Source organism: Eptatretus burgeri, chromosome 13, assembly GCF_056783735.1.
Source record: "Eptatretus burgeri isolate ZD-2024b chromosome 13, Ebu_testis_v1, whole genome shotgun sequence".
Classification (NCBI taxonomy): Eukaryota; Metazoa; Chordata; class Myxini; order Myxiniformes; family Myxinidae; genus Eptatretus; species Eptatretus burgeri.
The window spans coordinates 63,062,890-63,088,424 of record NC_140973.1 but is presented as its reverse complement, the minus strand read 5'-3'; the positions used below and the strand labels follow the sequence as shown (position 1 = coordinate 63,088,424).

Sequence of the window (25,535 nt, the reverse complement as noted above, 5' to 3'; positions counted from 1 at the left end):
AATCCAGGCAGCTGCTGATGAACAGGATATCATCTGTTTAACAGAATCCTTCCTCCCACAGGACGTCCCTGACTCCTTAGTGCTTCTTCCTTGCTATTGTCTCCCCAGGTTTGATCGAACTGAACCCCGTCCTGCGGTGGAGTTGTGCTGTACATCAACAACTCCTTTTTTCATTCTCCGTGTACTGCTCTTACACCTGTCCCATGGCTGTGACTGTCAGATGAGTACCGCTGGCTGTGACTTCCCCTCCGCTCCAATCTCATGTTTGTCTGTGTGTTGTACTGTCCTCTCAACAGCAGTGAGAACTACATCTACATATCTCCATCAGCCAACATAATCTCTCATCCCAACTCTCTCTTCCTCGTATGTGGTGATTTAAATTGTCACCATGCTAATTTGCTGGGTGTTGGTACCCCTCTCACCAGCCATGGCACTTCTGCAAAGGACTTCTGTGACTCCATGAGACTGACGCAATCCATGCATTTTCTCATCTGGATTTCTTCCAGTGGCAAAACTTCCCTTAATGATTTGGTTGATGTCCAAATTCCCCACCAATGTATCTTATTCATCATCTGCCCCAATTGGCTCATCTAATCATGTGCTTTGAAGGTCAACATCTCTCTGGCCATTCGCAGAGGACAGCCTTCGCGCCGGCGAGTCTGGCAGTTCACTTGGGCAAACTGGCAGGGACGGCAAGCAGTAATCACACTTCAGGACTGGTCTCCTATAATTATAGGATTATAATCTACTGCCCCGATATTAAATTAGCCTAGGAATTCTTCCATAGAAACCTACTCTCTCTAATGCACAGATTCATCCCATCTCGTCTTCAATTAACTTACCCATCCTTCCGCTCTTGAGACTTTGAATCCTGTGGTGAGGCAGTTTCTTTCATACAACTTGCATTCCCCACCTGGATGGCAAATCCAACCGAGGGCAACCTGAGATCATTCAACAAAGCCCACAAGTGTGTGACTACCCTCAGGAGAGCCAGAAAACAGCAGCTGTCAAATCTCAAGAATGAGCTTTCAAACTTTTCTCCCTCTAAAACCTGATTGTGCCTTGTCAAGTCTGTGTCTGGTGTATGCTCCCCTTCCATCCCTTCCCTCACTTTAAATGGAACTACAGCCGACTCCCCTCATGAGAAAGCCGAATTCCTCCATTCTGTGTTTGCTTCAAAATCTTGTGTCCCTCCCCCCCTCCCCCTGTCTCTCTCTCTCTCTCTCTCTCTCTCTCTCTCTCTCTCTCTCTCTCTCTCTCTCTCTCTCTCTCTCTCTCTCTCTCTCTCTCTCTGAATCATCTCTTCCCTTTTGTATCTAACTGCTCCTGGATTCTGTGCCTTTTTGCACCCAAGAAGGTGGAAAAGTTTCTTGCAACTGGACTGGATGGCATCAGCTCACTTGTCCTAAAAACCTGCTCTTGCACTTCCTCTTTCTGACCTTTTCACCCTGTCATTTACCATAGGTCATCTTTCATCTGCATGGAAATCAGCCAACATTACATATAAAAGGTGCAAAAACGGATCCCCTTATCTACAGACCAATTAGCTTACTTCCGGTCATGAGTAAGGTCATGGAATCCATCATCGCATTGGACATAAAATCATTTGATTTCCCCAACAGCCTCATCTCAGATCATCAATTTGGATTCAGACCTGGTCACTCTACCTTGAACATGCTGCTTTGACTCTCTCAACAATGGCTGGAGCCCCTCAATATCAGACATGAGGTCTGAGTCGTCTCTGGACACATCTCGAGCTTTCGATACAGTCTGGCATTCCACTCTGCTCTCCAAACTGTCTACCAATGGAATCAAAGGCCAGCTCCACTCTTGGATTACTGACTTCCTCCACTCTCATAACCAATGTGTGGTTCTCAATGTAACCCTATCTTCTTCTCTCCCTGTCAAGGCTGGAGTGCCCCAAGGCAGTGTTCTAGGCCCCATCTTATTCCTAATCTTCATCATTGATCTCACTGAGTCTGGAAAATCCTCTTTATCTCTTTGCTGATTACTTCACACTCTGCCGTGACATCCCTCATCCCTCTGGCAGACAGGCAGCAGCCTCTTCCCTCTCCTCAGACCTTGACAATCACAAACTGGTTCGACACTTGGAATAAGTCTTTAAATCCTGAGAAATTCCACACACCCACTCACTCACTCTCTGAAAGGACCGTACCGCAAACGCTCCCATCTGCATTCTCAACAACCTTCTCGAAGAGGGTCTCAAACTATTGGGTCCCACTCTTAGCCATGGTCTCTTGGGCAAACCATATTTCAAAATTGGCCTCCAAAGCCAGATGCTGCCTGGGCATCCTCCGTCGGACACAGTCCTTCCTTGGCACACCTAAGCTCCAATCCACCTACAAGGGTTTCATTTGCAGCTCGGTGGAGTACTGCTCTCCCCTCTGGGCTGGCTCCCTTTCCTCACATCTTGCTCAGCTTCATACCATGGAAACCCAGGCTTTCAAGATCATTGGAATCTCGTGCAATGAAGCCGAGTCTATGGGCTTATCACTTCGCCATTGCCGACAGTTCAGTTGTCTTTCTTCCGCTTCATTTCTGGTCTTGCACCCTCTGCCCTATCTGTGTTTTGTCCCCCACCCCCCCACCCTCCAATCCTCCCAGATATCTGCAGGATGCAAGTTGTCCACCGGCAACCCCTTCCTAGTTGAACTCCCCAAATCCAGAATCATTACTCACCTCAACTCATTTATTCCTCTCTTTTACCGCTTGTGGAACCACTTTCCACACTCTTCAGTCTCATTCTTTCCTCCAGGTCTTCAAGTCAGCTGTTTACCACTGTCGCAAGTTATCCCCCCCGTCCAAAACCATGATCTTCTCTCCACCCGTAAAACCACCCCCCCAACCCTCCCAAAATTTTGCTTATGTATCCATTTTGTTCACCCATTGTGTTTTCCCCTACCTTTTCATTGTTATCTGCATCCTTTGTTTGTCCATCTCCATCTAATTTCTCCCCCCCCCCCTGCTGTTCCCTTTGTTATGTTGTGTCCTGTTCTGTACTGTGTACTTGTGCTTCCATGATCCTTGACCATGTAGAACAAAAAATAAAAAAATTAAAAGGGCAATTTATATTAAGGCTCATGGTGGAACTTGTACAAATGAGGGGTGTTCCAGATGTTCTTGGAATGAGATAAAATATTCTGAATAAACTTAACCTTTTTATTTTTCATGGCTAGATATAATTATTAATGAAAATATATTTCCTTACCAAATATATATATATATATATATATATATATATATATATATATATATATATATATATATATATATATATATATATATATATATATATATATATATATATATATATATATATATATATATATATATATATATATATATATGTTACAGTGTGGTACTTGCATTTTGAAAAATACGAGAACACGGCATTCCTTGGACTAATCGGCTGTACCTCGTTCCAATAACCTTGTGAATGCTACTCATGTATTACCTGCAGGAGAAGTATTGAAAGGGCACTGGTAGATTCAATGAATCACCATGCTAGATAGGGGATTATAACTTGGGATACCAGCATCATATGAGGTGCAGGCTGGGAGGGGAACCCCAAACGAGCAGGCCCAAGATTTCTGATTCAAACCTCTTTGGTGCTTTAACTGTGACACTTTGTGCTTTCTCTCAAAAGGTGTGATTATCTGCTCTTCTCTTTTTTAAAGTATTTTTAAAACATTTTTTATTTAGGGCCGATTGGTGTTTGGAAACAGACTGATGCCTCAAACGTTGTCCATCAACTTCGAAGATGCCCTGCTCACTTATGCCACCAAGCCACCTTCAAGCCGTCTCGACTTGTACATGCACATCCTGAAAGGCAAGCTGGAGAACGTCCGTGTGATGTTGGTCAACAGCCCACGCTATGCCGGCGTTCATCAAGACGAGTGAGTCACTGTCACTTTGCCTTCCTTTGCTTCCTTATAAATGTCCTCTCTTTCGAGTTGCCATGGAAACCAATATAATGTAATACAGAGTAACATTTTTTCTGCATCCTCGGAATGTGTGGCTGTGCTTCTTTCAAGATGCATTTGGCAGATGGCAGAGTATATTTCTGCTCGCTACAATCAGAGGTTGTCCGGGATTCGATTTGTGTTCTTAAAAGGCCGTCCCAACAAAGTTGTGAGATTAAAGCATGCATCAAATCATTAGATCACCTAATGTGCTACTCATAAATTGAAGGAGTTACTTTGGGCCCCTGGAAGGGCTCCGGTGCACCTTCTGACACCTGCTAAATGAGATGATGTTACAGGCACCACACGTTGTAGCTGAAGCAACCGTTCAGCAGCTCAGATTTCTGAAATGTATCTTTCTCCACGTGTTACATCCTGATCCCGTGTTTCAAATGTAATAATCCCGTGTCTCAAGATGCACAAAAGAATGAGAACGCAAGACCGATGGTCATTGTAAATGGGGTTGTACTCTTTAACCATTAAATATTCGCTTTTATTTAAATAATAACAGAAGTGTGATACAATTCATTTCCATTACTGAATACATTGTTGTGGAAAATAATAAGTGGTGCGTCGTGTCACAAAGGAAATCAACAAATCTTTGAGGATACTCCTTGTGTAACCATTTTGCTTCACTATTATCGGCCTCCTGGGGTTTAATTCACTTGATCAATTTGCCTCCCGTTTCTTTTTTAATCTCAAATGACATTACTGTCCTTGTGAAATTAAAGCCTTTACAATTACTTCCTTTGTATGGAGTAATGCAAATTGTTCTCGTACAAAGAAGTACATCATTTTTGACAACTTTAGATCGTGGAATTGTTACTACCGTTTTCTAACATGTAAGCAGTGGAAATGCACCGAACGAGGTTCTGACGTGTTCCGTCCATTTCTACAACCTCTGCTGCTGTTCACCCTTTGTAAATGAGTTGATAAATGTATTGCCATTTTTGTTTGATTTTTTTTTTTTCATTTTCCTTGAAGTGTGATTGTAACATAACATTTCATCTCTGACTCCATCTTCCCTCCTTCCCTGCCCCCCTCCCATCTCTTCACAACCCTTTCTCATAAATCTTTTCAATTTGATTTGATTCCAAACCCCTTTTATATCTTCACTGAAACCTTCCAGGCCACCAAGGCTTATGGGTGAAGGATTTGTTGTTCTTCAATCCAACGACGTTGATATCTACTATTATCAGGACCAGCCAGGTGAGATTGCTCTGAACATAAATGCAGTTTTGGACAACCATTTTTCGTACATCACGCAATTGTACAGTACTTTGTAAATGGTATTCAGGTGGAATATGTTAGGGATGCACCATGGTCGATGTGCTGTGATTGTACGACACTTTTCAAAATTATATATATATATATATATATATATATATATATATATATATATATATATATATATATATATATATATATATATATATTTTACATTGATCTCAGGCTCATAGTGGAGCTTTTACACAAATCTTGTTTCGGACAGACATTAGTAGATGTCTGTGAACCTCAACCTGAGTTCAATTGGTAGACAATGAACAAATACACAGTGAATGGGATTTGACCCTGGAATCTGAGCATCAGAAGCCATCGGTCCAGACAAGAGCGTTGCACAGACCAACTCAACCTTTATTGGTTTTAGATTTTCTTAGAAAGCTCTGATATAATGTGTAAAAATGTACCAAAAGGTATTTTTTATTTACTACATTTCAATTTTGTCTTTTGAGTCTCTGATATGTTCCATTATTCAACCTGTAATGACTTGAATTTCATATGAAACCCTTTAAATGTGAGTGCGATGGCACTTATTTGGAATTGGATTAATGTTAAACATCCCAACTTTATTTATCCATTTATTTATTTGTTTGTTTGAGTGGAAGCTGTTTAAAGGAACACTCCGACCATATTATCATGTCTACATCCTGGTAACGTGCTAAAAACTGCCAGAAATAATTTTTGTTTTAAAAAAATGTCACTTTATAGAGTAAATATTTCAAGAAAAGTATCTGTCGAATTTTTCTCATAAACGACCGAGTTCTGACCAATTAGCCCCTAATCTGATTGTCATCTGTCCTAAGCTTCAAACCGCTGACAGAGAAACCAGCATTATCGAGCACAGAGTGTTTATCGTGTCATTTTTTTTTCGGAGTCCAAACTTGCGATGAGTGGGGTACGACTTTATTCATTCCAATCCAAGAGGAAAGTCGTTCGTGACTTTAGTGATGGTGGCTCATGGTCGAGTGATAAAAGCCTGGAGGCAGGTGTGAGAACTGAAAATACCGACTTGTGTACAAGCGGGCGATGTGTCGTAAAGGCGAGCAAGGTGGAGTGATCTGCCACCGTGAAGTTCCTGCTGTGATTTTGCTGAACCAATGTGCCGATGAAAGCTGTATGACAGATAACAGAGCATTCCAGACTGTTTGTCTGAATAAGGATGTACAGGATTTGTTGACTTCAGCAAAACCCCATACAGGTGAGTCATATGTACACCTGATAAATATTTTGGAGGATTTGACACGAATAAATATTGATACTGGATGATGTGCCTCACAAGTTTTTTCCTTGTGATTTTGTTTCCTCAAGACCAAACAAATGGATTTTAAAAAATCCACTCTCTTCCACAATCAAATTGGTTGTTCTTATTGTAAATGTTTACATTGTGCTTTAGGAATACAAAGAGATACATGGTCGATTAAAATTTTTCACACAATATAACTTCAAAGTAAGCAATGCCCATCCTCGGTCCTAATCCTGATCTTTGTGCACTGTACCATCGTGTTCTCTGATGCTTGGAAAAACGAACTATTGTGTGTGCTGCATCCGGTTTCAGTAAATTTATCGGTTTAAGTCCCAACAACTCATTTTTACCCCTCAGCCCGAATTGGGCTAAGGGGTATTGTCGTCGCAGGCGTTGTCCGGGCGTCTGTCAACTTTTGGTTTCCGTCAATTTCGAGAACACCTTGTCCGATTAAATCCATTTTTGCAGGGTGTGTTGGGCTTGAGTAGTGGAAGGTTCCTTTCGAAAATGGGCACGCTGCGATTTTCAATGTGGCCTCCATGGCAGCCATCTTTAAATTGGTTTCCGTCGATTTCGAGGAGAACGCCTTGTCCGATTAAATCCATTTTTGCAGGGTGTGTTGGGGTTGAGTAGAGGAAGGTTCTTTTCGAAAATGAGTACGCTGCGATTTTCAATGTGGCCTTCATGGCAGCCATCTTGAAATTGGTTTCTGTCGATTTTGAGGAGAATTCCTTGTCTGATTAAATCCATTTTTGCAGTGTGTGTTGGGGCTAGGTAGAGGAAGGCTCCTTTCGATGAGCGCAATTTGATTCTCGGCTAGGCCACCAGGGGGCCAAAACTGAAAACCGAGAAATGGCTATTTCTCCTGAACAAATGGCTGGATCATTGCTAAATTTTTATCACAGGTATATCTGATGAGGATACATGATGTATAACCCGGGTTTTTGATTTGACCTACTTTTCAAGGTCACAGAGGTCAAAGTTCATACTTTGGTGTTCGGGCGTCCGTCAACTTTTGGTTTCCGTCGATTTCGAGGAGAACGCCTTGTCCGATTAAATCCATTTTTGCAGGGTGTGTTGGGGTTGAGTGGAGGAAGGTTCCTTTCGAAAATGGGCGTGTTGCGATATTTAGTGTGGCCGCCACGGCAGTCGTCTTGAAATTGGTTTTCGTCAATTTCGAGAACGGCTTGGCTTGTCCGATTAAATGCATTTTTGCAGTGTGTGTGTTGGAGTTGAGTGGAGGAAGGTTCCTTTCGAAAATGGGCGCGCTGCGATTTTCGCTAGCCACCACGGTAGCCATCTTGAAGTCTGATTGATTTTCGATATGACGTCCGTGCTCTAACTGACTGCATCATCGTGATATCACTGCTTACTTTTACAATGCATGGGCTGAGGGGTTATGCCCGCTTTGCGGAGCTATTTTTTTTTTTACATCTTTCAAAAAGAATCACCTCAAAATGTTCTGAGCAAAGATATCTCGTATCAAGCCTCTGAGGAACTTGAGCGAGTCTCACATTCTGGAACTATTTCTTCCATCGATCTGGCTGTTTAAGTGGCAAATAATGAAAAACGTTTTCTTTTTTCCATTTTGTTCCTCGTCTGATCATCAGTTACTATAACAACCAAAGGCAATGCATTGCTTCATGGATTCTGAATAAGTGACTGATCTTTATCGCTAATAAATATGGCATTCTTCTACGATGCATAAGATGGATGGCATCTGCAAAAGCGAGATATGATAATAGCATGACCACTGAAAGTTGCCACGATATTTATTCACTTGGTTCTTCAGGTTGCGCCTATTCACCGATGTACATTTTGAAACAAGAATGATTTAATTAAAGCCTTTCCAAAATTCCCTGAGTGTTCCTTTAAAGCTATAGTAATATATCTGTTACATCTTTGTTCTTTTTCTTGTTATTGTTCCATTTGGTCCTTGTGCTTCATCACTTGAGGAAATTAGCTATTCATTTGTCCTCTTGTACGACAGCATAAAAGTATTGATTTGGCATTGAACTTGAACAATTTGAATGAAATTGCATTTTTAATAGGAGGGTAAGCTGTTCACCAAGAGTTTTGAAATGCACACTTGCTCAGCAGATCCCTAAAAATATCACCCATTTTCACCCCACTATGCCATTGGTGTACCTTGCAACATTGCTCATGTGAAAAGACCTCAATCTGCCCTTAATCCTTGCTCTCAAAGGCTTGGTGCCAGCAGAGAAGGACGAAGATGTCGATGACAGCACCAGCAGCGAGAGTTCCAAGCTGCAGGACCTTCCACCCTGCTGGGGCCTCGATATTGTCTGTGGAAAGGCCACCGATTTCAACTATGGACCTTGGGTGGACAAACAAAGGTAACTTGTGCACCGCTTCATCTGACTTGTCTCCCTTCAATAATGATGGGTAACTGTAGACCTTCCCGATGACATACCGAATCTTTTCATCACATTTCTATAATATTACGCGCTCTGCCTTCTTCGTTGGCACATATTTCAGCATCTATTTTCGATCTAAAAGTCGTGACAGTACTTCTAGCAAAGAATTAGCAGTCTGTGTTGGTGGCAGAAGAGAATGAAAACAGAGAATAGAATGGTTGGAGTTATCCACCATAAAAGAGTACAGAGAGCTGACAGTTTTGGCCTTCAACAACGCATTAGACCCAAAACGTCAGCTCTGTAATCTTTTATTATGGATACCTTTATCCATTCTGTTCTCGTGTTTCTATTTCGGATAGTTTTAATATTTTGATCAAAGCTCTTGGAGTTGATAATTATGCAAAAGTTGATCATTCGGGATGTTGATTACAAACCACAGCATACTAACCATAGATAGCATACATGAGCTCCTCCATGAGCTTTGCACACCTGCAGAAAACATTTCCATCTCCTTATTTATTTTCCGTTCTTTCCCCCTCCCCCTCCTTTCTTGCTTATGTTGATGGCTTATTACAGCACGTGCGCTGTATACAATTGCACCGAGTTTGAAGTGTCCCCCCCCCCCCCCCCCACGTGCCTCAAGTGAGCCAATGACGGCCGTCCGGTAGATTGCAGTGCGTAACCTAGACGGAAATGGCGACAATTGACGGAAATACCTGAGTATTTCAATGGAAATTTGTGAAACTAATGTGTTGTATATGTGAAAACCATTGAATTCATTGCTTGATGGGAAAAAAAACAAGAAACGCTCCCCTCTCATGTACGAACGAACGAAAGACGTCATTTCCGCCCACCATGCCATTTCGCGCCGAACGCCGAAAGCTAAGTTCTTCTTATGCCATCATTCTCTTTAATATTAGCCATAAACAAGTGTTTCGTCATGCATTAGTAGTTGAAATTTACTCACAATTATGACAGATATTGGTGGCAAAGTGATAAGTGGTTCTTTCAACAACATTAGTGTTCTCATTTGCTTCACCATACACGCTGTATTGAAGGATTTCACTTGTTAACTATGGATAAGTGTCCACCTCATCTGGTTTCTGTGACTGATTATGGTGGCATGCTCATTTCTCATCTGGCTTGTCTTGTATTGATAGCTCAGGGAGAGGCATCTGACTTTTAAAAAAATGATCTTGTTCTTCACTGAAGGAAACTACCTATCAGGAGATGTCACATTTGTTGCTTTGCTTGTGCTTAAGGATGTTGAACTATCGTGAATAACACCAAGCTTTTGGGACTGGTGCCATTTGCAAATAAATGCTGCTTCCAGTTTTTGTCGTTTATTATTTATTTATTTTAGGAGTCTTCTACAGTCCTCAGTGAAAGGACTATTATGATCCAAAGTTGTTCTTTCACGGTTAGTTATTCCCACATTATCGTGGGGTTGGCCAGGGAAAGTTTGGCCCAAGTCTCTCACGAACCGCTGGCCCAATAGGTTAGAGCAGGAATTTGTAATTTGTTCAGGGCTCCGGTGAAAGCTTGCCTGTTTGTTGTGAAGTGCACCATGGGATATTGAACATCCACCTACGACCAGTTCTGGCAGAAGGGACAGCTCGTTTAACCTCCATCCGAGGGACGGCGCACACGTTGGTCCCTCATGCTGTTTGAAACACCAGGATGACCATTTATAGTTGAGTCGAGATGTAAACCCAGGATAGACAGCTCAGAGGGGAATGATTGGGATCCAGAGTATCATCATTAATAACCACAAACACATGTGGAGTGCATTTAGCTCAAAATTTCTACGTCTTTTTTTAATTTTTTTCCTGACAAGTGGTGTTGATATTTCTACACACAGTAAAGGATTATTCTTTTTACCCACCCTCCTTTACTCTTCAACTCCCTCATATTGTCACCCTTTCCCAACTTGCTCCCCCTTTTCTCCATTGCCCTGCAAACTCACTTTTTTTTTCTCCCCCTTTTCTTCCTCTCTCTCCTTCCTTCCTTGTTTGTATAGATGGCAGCTGAGCTATAAATAAGTTTTCACCTCATCAGGTTTCTATACTTCCTCACCCTCTCTCTCATGTCTCAAATGAAATGAGCTTGGAATTTAGAAATACTGTAAACAAAACCAATTATCCGTATCTCTGTTTCTGCGTCCCTGAACGGGTGCTGATTCACTTTGCTGGTGACTACTAGGTAGAGAGCAGTGCAAAACCCTTGCAAGAGACATCCTGAGGCTGCTGCTTTGTTGGTTGACCTTTTGATCCATTGGTCCACCATATGGCTTGTGATTTTGAACCTAATTGTGCTTATAATGTTTGCGTTACCTTCTACCTGGAAATTCTCCCATATTTACTTTATACAAGATAACTTCACACAACTGGTGAGCAGTTCAAATAGTATCAGGAGACCGTAGATGATTGTGAACATCCCATTGCTAGACCTTGCATGTGGCATTACATTCATTAGCATTGTCCAAATGAATGACTGTTTCATTGAGGATCACGGCACATGAGTTTGAGATCTTGCTAAAGAACTGCACATGAGTATTGAGTGGATGTGGGGTTCTCTGAAGAACTGTCTTCACCTTGATCAACCTCCAACATTCGATCGCCTCCTGCTTTTGTTATTCTTTGTCAACCTGATGTAAACTATCATGTTTTCGAGCGAAAGTTGTAACCATTTACGACTGGCCAATTAAGCCTGCTGGATGGGCATCAGCTGGTTTGACTGCCCGGATAATTCAGCTAATTTGGGATCCCCAGGGTATTTGACATCTGGCAGCATGGCTCTTATTAGGAAGAGGGAAACAAACTTTGAGAATTGCGACCATTAGAAAAAGAGTTTCATCCAAGAGGAGAAAAATGAAGTCAAATATATCAAGTTTGTAAAATTGCTATTTGAAGATGTACATGGAAATGTACATATTTATTTGTTTGTTTATTTTTATTTTTTAAATAATCTGCTCGCACAAAGTTTAAATACATCTTTATAGAACACTAGCAAAGATAGGCCGACCCGGCATTGCCAGGCAACAAAGCCGCGTTCCCCCCACCACTCCTTCCCCTCCTTCATCCCACCCATCACCGTCTCCTCCCACCCACCCCTTATCCTCCCTCCTCCCACCCACCCCTTCTTCTCCCTCCTCCCACTACCTTCTTCTCCTCCCTCCTCCCACCTCCTCCAAAGGATTAGTGATTAGCACATTTGAGAGGTCACGTGACTCCTCCTCCTCTGAACTTACCGATTATTGCAACATCTTGATTAACAATTTTTTTCACATCTGATACCACATGTGATGACCGGAGCTCACCATCTCACCAATTATATTGGTATCTGGGTTGAAATCTGAAAAAAAAAAAATTGGCCTTTTTATAAAGCATTGTATATATGGATCTATGCTTGGAGATTGCGACAGGTGGTGTCTTGTGTGTTCATAAGTTATGAATTGTGAGAAAATGACTTTAAACTCCCGGTAAGGTGTATCGTGGCAAAAAAATGTGATCCGATAAAGTTTTTATTTTTATTTTTTGTGCTATTAACCTTGGGAGCTCAGAGAAGCATCACAAACGAGCAAACAAATAACGTGTCTCTCGCTTTTATATAGAAGAAGGGTGCTCACCAATGAACAACGGTGCTTGGTTTCAGTAATTTCAGGTGGGTTCTACTTTCTAATAATACTTGCTAGTTCAGTACCAGTGATTCTGAGCACCCAAACCTGAACAGTTTTGGAGAATAGTAGCATGTACAGAGAGCAGGCAATGAAAAGACACAACTACGCTCATGATCAGCTCCTGGACGGACAGATGTTACCATGGAAAGTGATTAATTATTATTTCTCGATGCCCACGTCACCCAACTTCCCTGCATTGCAGCTGAGCCACATCCTTAAAACTCTGTAGTAACTTCCACCACTCAACTGAAAAGCTGGCCTGAAAAATAAGGCCGCAGCAAAAGATGAGTATCAAAATACTGCATCGGATGTATGGCGAAAGAAATGAAAATCTCCACATATTTTGTGCACCCATTGACAGTCACATTGTAAGATGACACGAAAAAGATGAGGTGTTGCATTGCAAACTGACTGTTGCATTGTTTCGTCATTGCTGCACCTACTCAGCATAAGCCAGGTGAAAGAGAGGAAAATGAACTGCAACAAAAGTTTAAGAGGCACCTATTTCTGGAGCACTAAGGTGGTTTGGCATTTCCCATGCTTGTCTTCTACATTTTCCATTTTTATGCTCCACTGCTAAAAATGCTTGAGACATTGTTTTTGGGATGTCTTTCCAGCTGTGCGTGCATAGCAGATCATTAGTTATCGTGATAACTTGTGAACTGCTGAAGGGATTTTGACCAAACTTGGTGCAATTACGTACGGTGACGCACAGATGAATTGATTAGATTTTGGGTTCAAAATGCCAAAGGTCTATGGTCATGTGACCTTTAATTGAAAATTTCTTGCCACACTAACTTATGAACCACAGAAGGGATTTCAGACAAACTTGGCACAAGTATGGGCTGTGATGCAAAGATGAACAACCACCAGGAGTACGTTTGGTTGCAACTTCCCCTCCGCTCCCACACATCTTGTTTGTCTTTGTTGTACTGTCCTCTAAACGGTGACGACTCCATTTAGCACTCTCCCAGAAAACATTGACAAACTTTCAACCGTTCTTCACAATTCTCTCTTTCTAATATGTGGTGATTTCAATTGCCACCATGTAGCTTGGTTGGGTGTTGGTACCTCCCTCACCAGCCATGGCACTTCTGCAAAGGACTTCTATGACTCAATGGGACTGACTCGATCTGTGAACTTTCAAACCCGGATTTCTCCCAATAGCAAATCCCCCCTACTGGATTTGGTGATGACAAACTTCGCTGCAAATTTCTCCTCTTCCTCTGCTCCAATTGCTTTGTCTGATTATATGCTTGTGAAAGTTAACTTCTCTCGAGCTATTCTCAGAGAGCTGCCTTAACACCTGCGAGTCTTGCATTTCACTCGAGCAGATTGGCAGGAATTGCAAGCAGTCATCTCTCTTCAGGACTGGTCTCCCACGCCTACTGCCCTGATGTTAACTCAGCCTGGAAATTCTTACACAGAAATCTGCTCTCTTATGCACAAATCCATCCTTTCATCTTGTTGGCAGGTATCATACCTTTCTTTCTGCCCATGGAACACTGAATGCTATGGTGAGGCAGTTGCCTTGAAGCAACTTGCCTTCTCTTCCTGGAAGGTCAATCTGCCTGAAGACAATCTCAGTGAATTATAAAAGTTCACAACATGCCCACTTTTGGGAGAACCAGAAAACAAAATATGTCCAACCTCAAGATTGAACTTTCAAACATGTCTTCCTCCTCTAAAGCCTGGTGGTGTTTCGTTAGGTCTGTCTCTGGAGTGTTCCCCCCAACTCCATCCCTTCCCCCTCTTAAAATGACACCACAGCTGACTTCTCATGAGAAGGCCAAATGCCTCAATTCTGTGTTTGCTTCCAAATCTTGTGTCTCCAACCTATCACTCTCTGTAGCCACCCTATCCAAGTCACCCAACAGCTCCTGCACTGTATTAATTTGGCACCTGAGAAGTTGAGGTTTCTGGTGTCCCTCGACTGATTATCTGGCCTCTTCCTTCTCTGCAGACCTTGATTGAGCCATGAGCTGGTCAAGCACTTGTCACATGTTTCGGTCCTGATGGGTCTCGTACTCTAGCTCTGTCTCTCAGAGGGGACTGTCTGGTAAACCCTCCCATCTCTTTTCTTAACCTCTTGAAGAAATTCATTCACTCAAACTTTTGGCCCTCGTTGTTGTCTATGATCTTTCTTGGGCAAACCACACCTCTGGGTTGGCCTCCGGAGCCGGGTTCTAACTAGACATTGTGCAAAGTCCTTACTTGGCACAGTGTAACTCTTATCCACATACAAGGCCTTCATCTGCAGCTTGATGGGATACTGCTCTCCCCTCTGGACTGGTGCCCCAGCCTTGCACCTTGCTCAGCATGATGCTGTGGAAACAAAGGCCTTCACTATTATTGGAATCTCCTGCGATGAAGCTGTCTCTGGGCCTATCACTTTGACAACACAGAAAAGTCCATGGTGTCTGTCTTCTACCGCCTCCTTTCTTGTCTTGCACCCTCTGCTCTCCCCCAGCCAGTTTGTGAAAGAGTTAGGCCAAAAAGATTCCATTGCCAACCTCACAATAAGGTAGAATATGGTATAAATGGGGCCGTGGATGATGATGATGAAGTAGTAGTAGTTGCTTTTATTGCTGCTGCTTTTTACTCGTTAGAAAAATTGTGATGTAATAAAGCATAGTATTCCTCTTTTTCCAGAGATTAGCTGTATTGAACTGCAGTGGACTCTTATTTATATTGAATGGAAAACTTGTGTGTCGATGAATAGTTTAAAAACAACTAGTAGGGGTACCTGACTGCCCAATGTTGTTCTAATCCTGTTGGAATTTTAAAGAAATCTATATATTGTTTGTACTTTATTTTTGTTGCGACCTAAGCACTTACCGACATCCACAAAGGAAGGTGATCATTTAAATAATACCTTTCACAGCGTTACAAAGACTTGGGCACGATGGAGCGATTTCAAAAATCCGACTTCTGTTTTTTTTCTTCAAAATTTAAAAACATTTTTTTCTTGAAACACTCCTCGACACCCACTGATGAACCTCAAAGTTTTACGAAGATCCGTTTGGCCATCTCTGAGAAAAATGGCAAAAAACAGACCATGGAGATAGCCATGGTCTGTTTTTTTTGGCCGTGGAGATAGCCGCCTTCCGGACGCGTGCGGAGATCGCCGCCACCCGGACGCGTGCGGAGATCGCCGCCACCCGGACGCGTGCGGAGATCGCCGCCACCCGGACGCGTGCGGAGATCGCCGCCACCCGGACGCGTGCGGAGATCGCCGCCACCCGGACGCGTGCGGAGATAGCCGCCACCCGGACGCGTGCGGAGATCGCCGCCACCCGGACGCGTGCGGAGATCGCCGCCACCCGGACGCGTGCGGAGATCGCCGCCACCCGGACGCGTGCGGAGATCGCCGCCACCCGGACGCGTGCGGAGATCGCCGCCACCCGGACGCGTGCGGAGATCGCCGCCACCCGGACGCGTGCGGAGATCGCCGCCACCCGGACGCGTGCGGAGATCGCCGCCACCCGGACGCGTGCGGAGATCGCCGCCACCCGGACGCGTGCGGAGATCGCCGCCACCCGGACGCGTGCGGAGATCGCCGCCACCCGGACGCGTGCGGAGATCGCCGCCACCCGGACGCGTGCGGAGATCGCCGCCACCCGGACGCGTGCGGAGATCGCCGCCACCCGGACGCGTGCGGAGATCGCCGCCACCCGGACGCGTGCGGAGATCGCCGCCACCCGGACGCGTGCGGAGATCGCCGCCACCCGGACGCGTGCGGAGATCGCCGCCACCCGGACGCGTGCGGAGATCGCCGCCACCCGGACGCGTGCGGAGATCGCCGCCACCCGGACGCGTGCGGAGATCGCCGCCACCCGGACGCGTGCGGAGATCGCCGCCACCCGGACGCGTGCGGAGATGACCATCATCTTTGCAAGGTAAGCCCTTTGATGTTTCAAACCCTTCCCAGAGTTCCTCCACAGCTGTAAAGACATTCACTATTTGTGCAGACATGAGAATCTCACTACTACACACACCCTCAGCTGCCGGACCAGTTTATTTGCTTATTGGAGAATCAGCGACAGCGCAGACAGAGATGCACACCATCGAGGGTCTCAAGCATGTTCCATTTGCAAATGTCAAAAAGCAGTCGACATGCAAATGACGAACGAAGACAAAATCACCACTCACCTGTGTATGAAGGGATTAATCAATTATCTCTCACCTATTCAATTAACCCAGGTGGCTAGGATTATATAGATAAAGATTTGTTTATTTAATTTTTTGATTTATTTATGTAATGCTGCAGCATCATACCCATGAGTATCGTCTCGTGGAAGGCTTGGCATGAAACAGTGTTAACGGTGCGATGTTCAAACTTTTCCTCTTAAGCGCTGATAGTGTTTCTGAGAAGTAATGATTAGACTTCTCCACCAGCTCAACACCATCGAGGTTGTGGTGTTCACAAACATTGCTGCAGTATTTGCACGCTTACCTGTATTGGTTTTGTTCCCGCAACAGTAACTTTGGAGCTCTTTATCTTGTTTATTTTTGGGGTCGATTCAGCTCTCAGTGATTTGCTTGCATATCTTGTTTATTGTATATATTTTTTTGTTTTCTGTTTCGGTTTAAAAAAAAAAATTCTCTCCAAGATCGAGGATTATGGAAGAGTAAGCTGACAGAAGGGGAAAAAGGCCACTAGCTGATAGTAGGGCAACAGTTGGACATGATAAGGAAGGGAATAAATGAAGAATAGAAGAGGTTTGTTTGTCTTTAAAAGATGGAAAAAAATAATCTGGAGAATCGTCTCATATAAGGTAACTTAACAGTTGAACAAATAATTGCTTGTGGTAATTAAAACAAACTAGAAAATAGAATTACACATGAATGTGTCGATGGATATACCTCAGCCGATGTTAGATGTCAACCTGCAGTTACATTTGAACTCTATTAAAGGTAGAGGAATAGGGAGTATAAGTTGAATAGATGAAAAGGATGCTTCTAACTCGAGTTGTGGTCTGCAAAAGTATTTTGAAAGGGCACATGACCTTTGATCTTTGATCTGTTGAACCCAAAATTTAATCAGTTCATGCTTTTACTGAGTTTGGTTGAAATCCTTTCAGCAGTTTACAAGTTATCTTTGGAACAAAAACAATCGATAACAGGCCAACAGACAGGCAACCATAAAAAACATGTCTTGTGTCCGTCATGCTTGTGCTTTATCCAGACCCCATTAACTTGACAGATCAATTTACTTATCTTCGTTGGGTTAACCCCTTCCTTACTGTTAAGTTGATCTAAACTTCATATCCACCCCACCGTAACATCTACAAGCAGGTAATTTGGCCAAAGTACAGGCATGCAAAGGCCTTTTTTTGGAGTGAGCCATTGTATGCGCTTTTGGAGAGATACCCTGGCATCTTTAACGTCCACATCCTCGATGCAGACAGAATAACTGGCTTTGTCTTATCTGAATGATGACATGCTTTGAGATGCAGCGCACTCTTCTGCCATTGCATCAATCACAACAGCCTCCCCCCCACAAAGTTCCATCCAGTCGGGGATTGAATCTGGCCTAGAGCTTAATGGAGGAGATCATCCTAGGGGCCTAATTTAGCATTAATAATTTTGTACTTATTTACAGTAAACAAGGCGTGTCAAAGAGTGTGCAGTTGATTATATAACCAATGTACAAGCAAAGAAAGACAGAACATGGGGTTGGTGTTCATTTGCATGTGTGTTGATTCCTGTATGACTGTCATGAATGAATAAAGGCAAATTTATAAACAGGCAAAGAACAAAAGAAGCAGTAAGTATATGAAATATATTTTTTATTAATTTAATCATAGAGCAGTAAAGAGCAAATATGGAGTCATCAGGTTCCTCCTGATTGCTCTTTGCTTATTCATATTCCTTCTGATGACTCCAATGCAGTATTTGGTCTTCAGTTTGATTATGTTTGTACCATATCCTGATGCTGTGTGGACTGTGCTTCCCTGCTGATGGACTTGTGGCAGCTTGTACCTTGAGCTGTGTTTGAGCCTGGGAAGTAACTGCTGAAATCTATCTATCCGGGTTCTTCTCGACATCTTTCTTCTTTCTCCCTTTCACATTTCTTTCTACTTTTTCAAATTTCTCTTTATTCGTTTCAAGTCTTGCTTTTTCTTCATTTCTCTCTTTCTTTATCTATCTGTTTGAGGACAAGTTGATTCTTGCTGAAAGTTTTCTGTAAGGCTTACTTTGGATGGGTTTGAGGGTTATGATGTCGTGGCTGAAACTTGAATCCTATCCAGGTTCCTCCTGATGACTCTTTGCTATCTTTGCTATTTGCTTATTTGGGTTGCTTCTGATGACCCCAGTGCAATATTTAGTCTTCTGTTTGATTTGAATCATTGGAAGGAACACAGAAATCTGTAGCATTTTAGTTAGACACTCTGTTCTGAGTCTGAGGTCAGTGTTTGATTCCGAGCCTGATTGAGTCTAGCCAATGATTTTAGAATGGTATCTGCTGCTTCCTGGCTTGATGCTTGGTTCTTGGAGGATAGAACATGGACAAACCATGTGGATTGGGATCCCATGGGTGGAGAGGAGGGTGTCAATATCTCAATTGCCTCCCCTGACTGGAGAGAATAGTGATGTCACCGCTATCCAGAGTGTTCCAGGAAGTTAAGTCCCTTTTCCTTCCCCCAAGGTCTTTGGCTGTGTTTGTCTGAAATCAAGTCCAGTTGTGTCTCATGTGTCTGTCTATTTGTGTGTGTGATCTGTCTAACAGGTCCTCCATTAGTCTTAAGCCCCGTAAATAAATTAAAATTGATTACGTATGCCAGTTGAAAAGAGAAAGAAACAGGAAGTCGGGTTGGCAATAAAATGTTGGCTAGAGATCACTCGGAAAGAGTTGCTAAATATTTGTGAGGTCATCATTTGATACCTACTTTAGCAATCATTGGTACCCTTTTCCGTGCAGATTTACAGGTGGGAAAATATAGTTACATTTTATTTAAGAAAAAGATTATCTCTGTTTGCAGCATTGCCATGGAAGCTCTTCCACATGACCTTGTCATGAGAGGTTATGAAAGGAAAGTGTGTGAATCCTTCAGAACTTGTTGTGCAGGTGCATGTTCACTTGCAGTTGGTGCTGATGGACTAATGAATCACTGAATAGGTCGAAAAGTTGAAGCCTTGTTGTCCCCATGCTTTTTGAAGGAAAGAAAAAAAAAATAACGGGGGTGTATTGTAATCTGCTCCATCTGCTCCATCTGCTCCATCTTTCCTTCTGAATGTCTCCTCAACGGTTGTGCAGAATTTCACCAAATGGCACGAAGGTGCAAGGGCAGTATCGTTTTGGCCCCACCCCCCTAGTGCTGGGTCAAAAGGTCAATTACGGGCACATTTCAAAAACATTTTTAAAATGAAACTTTATAATGCAATCAACATTGGGGACATGTCTGGTGTTGGCTTAATGGTTAGGGTGGTCGGCTTGGGATCCGAGTATCCCACTTGTCTGTTGAATTGATACCAGGTGGGGTTGACTCTGCTTGTCATCCTTCTGAGGTCGGCAAAATGAGTGCCAGCAGGCTGGTATACTGTGATGGAGTCGCGACCCGTCCAGGATTGTGCCCAGTAGTCAAGGAGACTGTTGAGGCAGCACCAACACTCTGCACAGAGTATGGTCCTGATGGATGGATGGAACATTGGGGATGCAGGAAATATGTATTTTTTGGTGGGGGAGGGGGGCATTTGACCTCCGGTTCATACCCCGGGGTGGCGACTTGTGGCCACAGATGTCAAAACTGAAAAAAAAAAAAATCAACTCAAAATTTGATTTTGGGTTATTCCTTGTGGCACTTTTGCCATCTTTCAACTTTGTTTTTGGTGGGAAACGTGGGGGTTTTTGTTATAGCGCGTCATCGACTACCCTTTTGTCATCATAATGCACTTGGTGTTCCTTTCAGCTTTTTTATATTTAAATTTTGGTTTTTAAATGAGTGGGCTGATTTTTCTTTTGTTCCTTAGCTTTTCCATTCAAACTGCATGCGATTCAATAAACAGAAAATCTTGACATGCCTGCTTGGCCAAGATCTCACCTTTTATGAATCGTTTACCATCATTTATCCCTTATGAAGGATGGAACCTCGCAAGGAATGTTTAGACGAGATGAGATGTGGGATGTTATCTTGTAACCATCCGGGTTGTAAAGTTTCCAGATAATGATTTTGTAGGCTCTTGCTTTGCCATCGTATTCCATGCAGTTAAGCAATCGATGACTTTATTTTGAGGCTTTGCTCGCCAATGATCAACACTCATCTGTAAATGCTTGTGAGTTTCCATCACTGTCTTGATGATCAGTCTGTCGAGGCTGTTCTTAGCACGTTTTTAGCATTCCGTATCGACCGCAGCGGCACTGCGCTGCCCAGAGTTGAATGCGGTTGTTTCTCCAACACCGGTGAACGCATTTGCTGCACCGCAGGCCAGGAAGGAATGTCATCACACCCCACTGTTCGTGAATCCTGGAGGCTCTTTTGGAATCCGGTGCACTCGTGACTGCTTTCTTTAGGCATTCGAGTGGTTTTGTTGATCTGTGTCACATCACTATGTGTTGGTGTGCACTTGTAACTTTTGTTTAATGATGTTTTCTGTTGGCCTTGAAAAAAAACGGCAGGATATTGTAATCTTCTCTGTCTGTCTGTCCGTCATGCTATTCTCCTCCTCAACGGTTGTGCAGAAATTCGCCAAATCTGGTAGTTGTGATTACCACATGGCAAGAAGGTGTGAAAGTGGTATCAATTTTGGCCTCACCCCCTGGGTTGCAGTCAAAAGGTCAAATACCAAAATAAAAAGAAGCAATTACAGGCACATTTTAAAATGTTTATTTATGAAAGTTTGTATATGTAATCAACATTGGGGGTGCATGAAATATGTAATGTTTTTTTGGATTTGATCCCCTGGCACCAAGGGATGGGAACTTAGGATCACAGGAATCAAAATGGATTTTTTTTTTTAACTCGGCATTTGACATTGGATCCTTCCTGGTGAAACTTTTTGCCATCTTTTTCAAGCACAGGAAATACGGCACTTTCAACATGATGTAATCCACCCCAGGTTGCTCACTGTGATGCGCAGAAACCCCTTGTGACAAAGTAAATTGGGGTGGCCTAGACATATTTCATGCCTCCCAGAAAAGGATTTAAAAATGAAACAACTAAAAATCACTTTTAAATGAGCCAAAAGTACTTGTTCCTGAAAGAAAGGGGTGTGCCTCTGCACAACGAAGGAGTTGAAGAAATTCCTGATCAAGTCATCCAAATAGTTGATATGTTGCAGTCTATATTGCAAAACCTCTTGATATTGGCCCATGAATGGTCAAAGGTTTCAGATGGGTGCATTCGCCCAAACTTTCCTGCTTTTTATCACTGATGGGAAGGTCACATCTGGGGGCTTGTCGATGCACAGGGTAAGTTTCAAATTATATTTACTGTTGATGTTTGGGAGGAGGAGGGGGTGTAGTGGGAGCTGTATGGGCCCAAACAAGTACACAGTGCCTTCAGAAAGTATTCACACCCCTTGAGTTTTTCACATTTTGTTGTGTTACAGCCTTAATTAAAAATGGAATAAATTTAATTTTTTTCTCACCAATCTACACAAATTCCCCAATAATGACTAAGTGAAAACATGTTTTTAGAAATTTTTCCGAATTATTACCTTTGTATTCTGCGAAAGGTTATGTTTTGGTCGGCGTGTATGTATTTATTTATTTATTTATTTATTTATTTATTTGTAATCTTGTGATTCGTATAACTCAAAAAGTATTAAACCGAATTGCATGAAATTTGGTGGGATGATTGGTTATTAGCCAGGAAGCATTCAATTAGATTTTGGGATCGTTCGGGTCAAAGGTCGAGGTCACAAAAAGGTCAAAATCGTCTTTTTACGATAACACGGTCAATTTTTATTCAATTTGCATGCAACTAACGCCAAAATGTTCAGAATTCAACGCCTCAGCTTGGGATATGCAATATGACACAATGACGCCCATACTCTTGTTACCGGTTAGGGGTCAAAGGTCAGGGGGGTCACGACCTTGAAAAGGAGATTACCTTCTCTTGTTGAAACGTTGTATTCACCGAGCTTGCGAGTGAAGACTCGCCAAAACGACGTGAGTTGATTGTTGTTTAGTCCGTAGCCCCCGAAAGTCGGGGGGGGGGGGTCATGACATTATAGATATGTGGTTTGTGTCATAAGACCATTCATATGAAACCAGTTCCCCATACTCATACCAAGAACAAAAAAAGTAGTGGCGGCGAAGGTATGCGCTCTATGAGTGCCCGTTCTAGTTTAAAAATGAAGTGCTGAAATGTCTTGCGTCAATCAGTATTCAACCCCCTGAGTCAATACTTTGTAGAAGCGCCTTTGGCAGCGATTACAGCTTCAAGTCTTCTTGGGTATGTGTGTATCAGCTTTGCACATCTGGATTTGAGGATTTTCTCCCATTGTTCCTTGTAGATTTACTCAAGCTCTGTCAAGCGTCATTGGGAGCGTCGGTGAACAACAATCTGAAAGTCCTTCCACAGATTCTCAATGAGAATCAAGTCTGGGCTTTTGGCTGTGCCACTTAAGGGCTTCCATATTCTTGTTCTGAAGCCATTCCAGTGTTGCCTTGGCTGTACACTTGGGATCATTGTCCTGTTGGAATGTAAATCTTCACTGCAATCTCAGGTCTTTTGCACTCTGAAGGAGGTTCTCCTCAAGGATTTGCCTTTTTCTTGGCTCCATTAAATGTTTGCTGCATCCTTACAAGTCTCCTAGTCCCTGCTGCTGAAAAGCATCCCCATAGTATGATGCTGCCACCACCATGCTTCACGGTAGGGGTAGTGTGAGATGGGTGATGAGCTGTGCTCTATTTCTGCCAGATGTAGTGCTTTGCTTTCAAGCCAGAGTTCAATTTTCGTCTCAGCAGACCACAGAATAATTTGCCTCATTCTCTGAACCTTTCTTGGGACTTTTTGAAAACTCCAGGTATGCTGTCATATGCCTTTTTCTGAGGAGTGGCTTCTGTCTGGCCACTCTCCCATAAAGCCTAGATTTGTGATGTGCTGCAGAGATCGTTATCTTTCCAGCAGGTTCTCCCATCTCAGCCAAGGAACTCTGTCGTTCTGTCAGAGTGATCATTGGGTTCTTGATCACCTCCCTGACCAATGTCCTCCTTGTCCGGTTGCCCAGTTTGGTTGGATGGCCAGCTCAAGGAAGAGTCTGAGTAGTTCCATATTCTTTCCATTTCTGAATGATGGAGCTCACTGTGCTCTTGGAACTTTCAACACTCCAGAAAATTGTTTTGTACCCTTCCCCCGATCTATGCCTCCTCGTAATTTTATCTTGGAGTTTTACAGACAGTTCCTTGGACGTCATGATAGAGTTTCTGTTGTATTGCACTGTCAAATGTGGGACCTTGTATAGAAAGATGTGTTTCTTTCTAAATCATGTCCAGTCAATTGAATTGGCCGCAGATGGACTCCAATCAAGTTGTAGAGACGTCTCTCGGATGATCAAAGGAAATTGGATGCACCTGAGCTCAATTTGGAGTGTCAGAGCAAAGGGGTTGAATACTTATTGACTCAAGACATTCCACCTTTTCATTTTAAATTGATTTGTAAAAATTTCGAAAAACATGTTTTCACTTTGTCATTATGGGGTATTTTGTAGAGATTGGTGACAAATTTAAATTTAATCCATTTTAAATTAAGGCTGCAACACCACAGAATGTGAAAAAGTCAAGGGGTTTGAATATTTTCTGAAGGCACAGTAAATACGTATTTTTGCTTGGTTCTGGGGTGACGAGGAATTGTTGTGTATGCGTGCGTGCAAATGTGCAAGTTGCTGGCTGCTATCTCCACACATGGGTGGGTTTCAGGAGAGGGAATGGAGACCAACTGTGTGTGTGTGTGTGTGTGTGTGTGTGTGTGTGTGTGTGTGTGTGTGTGTGTGTGTGTGTGTGTGTGTGTGTGTGTGTGTGTGTGTGTGTGTGTGTGTGTGTGTGTGTGTGTGTGTGTGTGTGTGTGTTATAATCCTGGCCACCACAAGCTCATTGTATGAATAGGAAATCGTAGGAACCCGACTAGTGTTTTCCATGGATATTTCTCATTTCTCCAATGCTCCTGTGAGTTCGATTTTCATTCAGGAATAGAACAATTATGTTTAACTATGTTGAAATTTCCATTATAATCTTAGAGATGCTGAAAATTATGTTAAAAAGAACATTTGAATCACAGATTTTGCGCTCACAACGTCAGCTTAAAAGTGCCCATCGAGCAGAACCGAGTTACTTAACACACACACACACACACACACACACACACACACACACGAACACACACACACCCACACACACACACACACACTCAAACACACACACACACGAACACACACGAACACACACACACACACACACACACACACACACACACACACACACACACACACACACACACACACACACACACCTCATGGGCAAAAGGCCTCATTTATCATTCATACGTCATTTTGAGAGGTACGTTTTGGGTTCCGATCCTTCCTAACATTAAATAATTTGAACACTTCATTCTCCATTGATATACTCATGTGCACGCACCTTCATCAGTATAGATTGTGAAGCATTGTATTCCACCATACATGCATAACTTCATTTAAGCAAAGTTTATGATTTTTTTTTAAAATTGAGAGTCTGCACCTACATTAACTTTGTTAGGAAGTTGAGAAATTGTTTTTGCTCAGATGGTAACTACAAATAACTGGGCTGACAGGATGGCTTAAAGTAGCGAACACTCACTTTTAAGCCATCTCGCCTGGGTTTGAATCTCGGCCCAGCTATAAACTGTCATCCTGGTGTTTCACAGACAGAGTGATTCATTAGTGTGTGTGCGCTGTTCTTCAGACGAATGTTCAATCTGACAAAAAAAAACCTGACAAATCTTACACTCTCACTATCCCTTTCCGAAAGGACCGTCTGACAAACTCTC

General features: G+C 42.9%; 1 protein-coding gene across 7 annotated transcripts in view; it reads left to right on the top strand.

The window, feature by feature from the left end:
* The window catches only part of BLTP1 (bridge-like lipid transfer protein family member 1), a 357,046-nt gene that overhangs the window by 14,409 nt on the left and 317,102 nt on the right, over positions 1-25,535 (top strand). For all 7 annotated transcript variants that reach the window (XM_085852760.1, XM_085852755.1, XM_085852759.1 and 4 more), the window contains exons 8-10: positions 3,724-3,917; positions 5,113-5,192; positions 8,714-8,864. In XM_085852760.1, coding sequence (XP_085708886.1) covers positions 3,724-3,917; positions 5,113-5,192; positions 8,714-8,864 — 425 coding nt within the window. The remainder of the gene's footprint in view (positions 1-3,723; positions 3,918-5,112; positions 5,193-8,713; positions 8,865-25,535) is intronic.